Source organism: Gavialis gangeticus, unplaced genomic scaffold (assembly GCF_001723915.1).
Source record: "Gavialis gangeticus isolate Ggan-Ray unplaced genomic scaffold, GavGan_comp1, whole genome shotgun sequence".
NCBI lineage: Eukaryota > Metazoa > Chordata > Crocodylia > Gavialidae > Gavialis > Gavialis gangeticus.
Genome location: NW_017728992.1, coordinates 199,407,270 through 199,409,923, shown reverse-complemented (window position 1 = coordinate 199,409,923; position 2,654 = coordinate 199,407,270). Strand labels below are relative to the sequence as shown.

The following is a 2,654-nucleotide window of genomic DNA, read 5'->3' as shown; positions in this document are numbered from 1 at the left end:
AGGGAGACCCCGGTCCTCGAGGACCACAAGGTTTACCTGGACTTCCAGGGCCAGCGGTGAGTAGCTTCCTTCACTGTGATATTGTTTCTGATGAATGGAAACTCACTCCAGCCAAAGGAGACCCCAAAAGCTCTGTGCACGTCTCAAGCCTTGTGTTACAGGCTGTAGTGATGTACACAGTCTTTGGTTGTGTACTCTGGTAAATAAAAATAATCCTTTTTATGTGGCTCCAAATCCTTTGTGCCACTTAGTGCCTGTACATCGTGCATGGGCTGTCCCTCTATGTATAGGTGAAATTCAACTGTAGAGCCCAGTCATGTGAGGCGCTAACTAACCTCAGTGCCATTTGTTTTTTTGGGGGCCTACTCAGTGTCTCTCAGAGTGGTTTCCAAACACGAACCTTTTCTTAACTCCTGGAAAGCAATGTAACGGAGGTCAGAGAAAGCTTGCTGTCATAGGAGATAGCGTCACTCAAGACTTTTAGGCCAAAGCCATTACAATGGGTAATAAAAAATATAAGCATGTGTGTATGAGAAACAGAGACCCGATAATTTGATGTGATTTCTTGCAACCATCTAAACACATTCAGTATCTCACAACTTGGCTTCATTTCAGTCTCTTGCCTTCAGATGTATCTTATGGTCTCACTCTTCAGGATATCACAGTTTACATTCTCATTGTTACTTTGTGTTCACACACTCCATATATTCTCGCTCTCGAAGTGGGAAACAGACATATTTTGCTATAACTGCCGTATCGTGTCTTGGAAAGTTGTTGGCACTGTAAAAACATATTACTAGGTAAGTGAGGCAAATCTCATTTAAAATACCTAACTAGGTACTATAGTACTTTTTCAAAATTAGAACATTAAATCGCCTTCTTTAAGCTGTTCTTTCATCTTTACTATTCACGAGGTGACATGCTTTCTAGATAAGATGTCTGGACTGCCATGCACTGCAGCAATAGCCCAAAACTGAGTGAAAGTGGGTGCATGCTTCCATATTTCACTTAACAGATTCTGATAAATGTTTTTTTTATTTTAAAGGGGCCAGCTGGTCCAGAAGGCAAGCACGGAGCTCCTGGTCTGCATGGTCAAAGGGTGAGTTGACTTTTTTATTTAACATATATCTCACTTAGTCAGTAGATGGTTGCTTTGTTTCCATGAAGCCTAGTTAGTTAGGCCTATCATACATGTTGTTGCACTGATTAATTTTTTTGGTTAAGGGACTATTAATTATTTTTCCCACCAGCGTAGTTACATTTCCACAGTTGGTAGCACAGGTAGTTTGTATTTATATAGTTACATCAGTATGAAGGTATCTTAGACTGTTATAACTTATCTTGGTCCTCTACAGCAGTAGTTATAACAGTGCAATATACACTTTTTACTTAGATATTTGTATATATGCCACTCAGGTATGGCACATTGACTCTACTGGTATAATAACAGAGAGATAATTTTAGTATGTAGATAAAATGTGAATAATGGTGATATTAAAGACTGTCTGGAACAGGGGAGAGCAAAATACAGCCCGTAGGTTGAATCTGGCTCTCCAAGGGATTTTATCTATCGTACAGTCTACATATATTCCTACTGGGGAGTAGAATCTAATCCCCTAGACTGAAAGATGCTAGTTTTTGCTAGTTGTTGTGCAGGACCAGTGGCCATTTGCAGCCTACCGCTGCTGTATGCTATGCTTACAAAACTGATTTTCTGCTTTTTTTGTACTCCTACATCCATTCTACTCTTATGCCACACCAACCTCCAGTCTGGACATCTGACTATAAAAGCCTTGGTCACACTCTTGGGACACATCTCCTTTGAACTCAATGCAAGTGGCTGGAGTAAAGGTTGCAGAATCATGTCCTTGGTAATCTGGAGATGAGTGCATTGAATGTTTCCAACTGCAAAGAACCAAAAATAGTTGTGTGTGTTAAGATTATAGGACAGGAGGGCAGGAAGGGACCTCATGAGATCATCTAGTCTAGACCCCTGCTTAGAGAGGGACCATCCCTGACTAAACCATCCAGTCAATGTCTGTCTAACCTGCTTTTGAAAATTCCCAGGGATGGAGATTCCACAGTTTCTCTCGGTATCCTGCTCCAGTGCTTGACCACCATCATGGTCAGAAAGCCCCCCTTATTTGCAGCCTAAAGTTCCTCCGCTGCAGTTTAAATCCATTGTCCCAGTCCAGTCTCTTGTGGCTACAGAGGAAAGTCTGATGTCAATCAGTCATAGAAATGAAGGCTGGAAGGGACCTCACTCAGGAGGTCACATCTAGTCCAACCCCCTGCTCAAAGCAGGACCACTCCCAACTAAATCATCCCAGCCACAGCTTTGATTAGCCACATCTTAAAAACCTCCAAGGATGGAGATCCCACTACCTCTCTGGGTAACCTGTTCCAGTGCTTTGCTACCCTCCTAGGGCCTGCGCTGTTTAATTTCTTCATCAGCGATCTGGATGATGGGGTGGAAAGTAACCTGTTTAAATTCGCGGATGACACCAAAATTTGGGGGGAGGTGAGCACGCTAGCAGGGAGTGAGAGATTGCAGAGGGATCTGGATAGGTTACAGGAGTGGGCTAACAGGAACAGGATGTGTTTCAATACGGACAAGTGCAGGGTGCTGCACTTGGGCAGTAGGAACCAGCAGC

General features: G+C 42.9%; 1 protein-coding gene across 1 annotated transcript in view; it reads left to right on the top strand.

The window, feature by feature from the left end:
* COL22A1 (collagen type XXII alpha 1 chain) overlaps positions 1-2,654 on the top strand; it is a 381,540-nt gene that overhangs the window by 251,433 nt on the left and 127,453 nt on the right. Inside the window, exons 22-23 of the mRNA XM_019528200.1 lie at positions 3-56; positions 1,046-1,099. Of these exons, the coding sequence (XP_019383745.1) occupies positions 3-56; positions 1,046-1,099 (108 nt within the window). The remainder of the gene's footprint in view (positions 1-2; positions 57-1,045; positions 1,100-2,654) is intronic.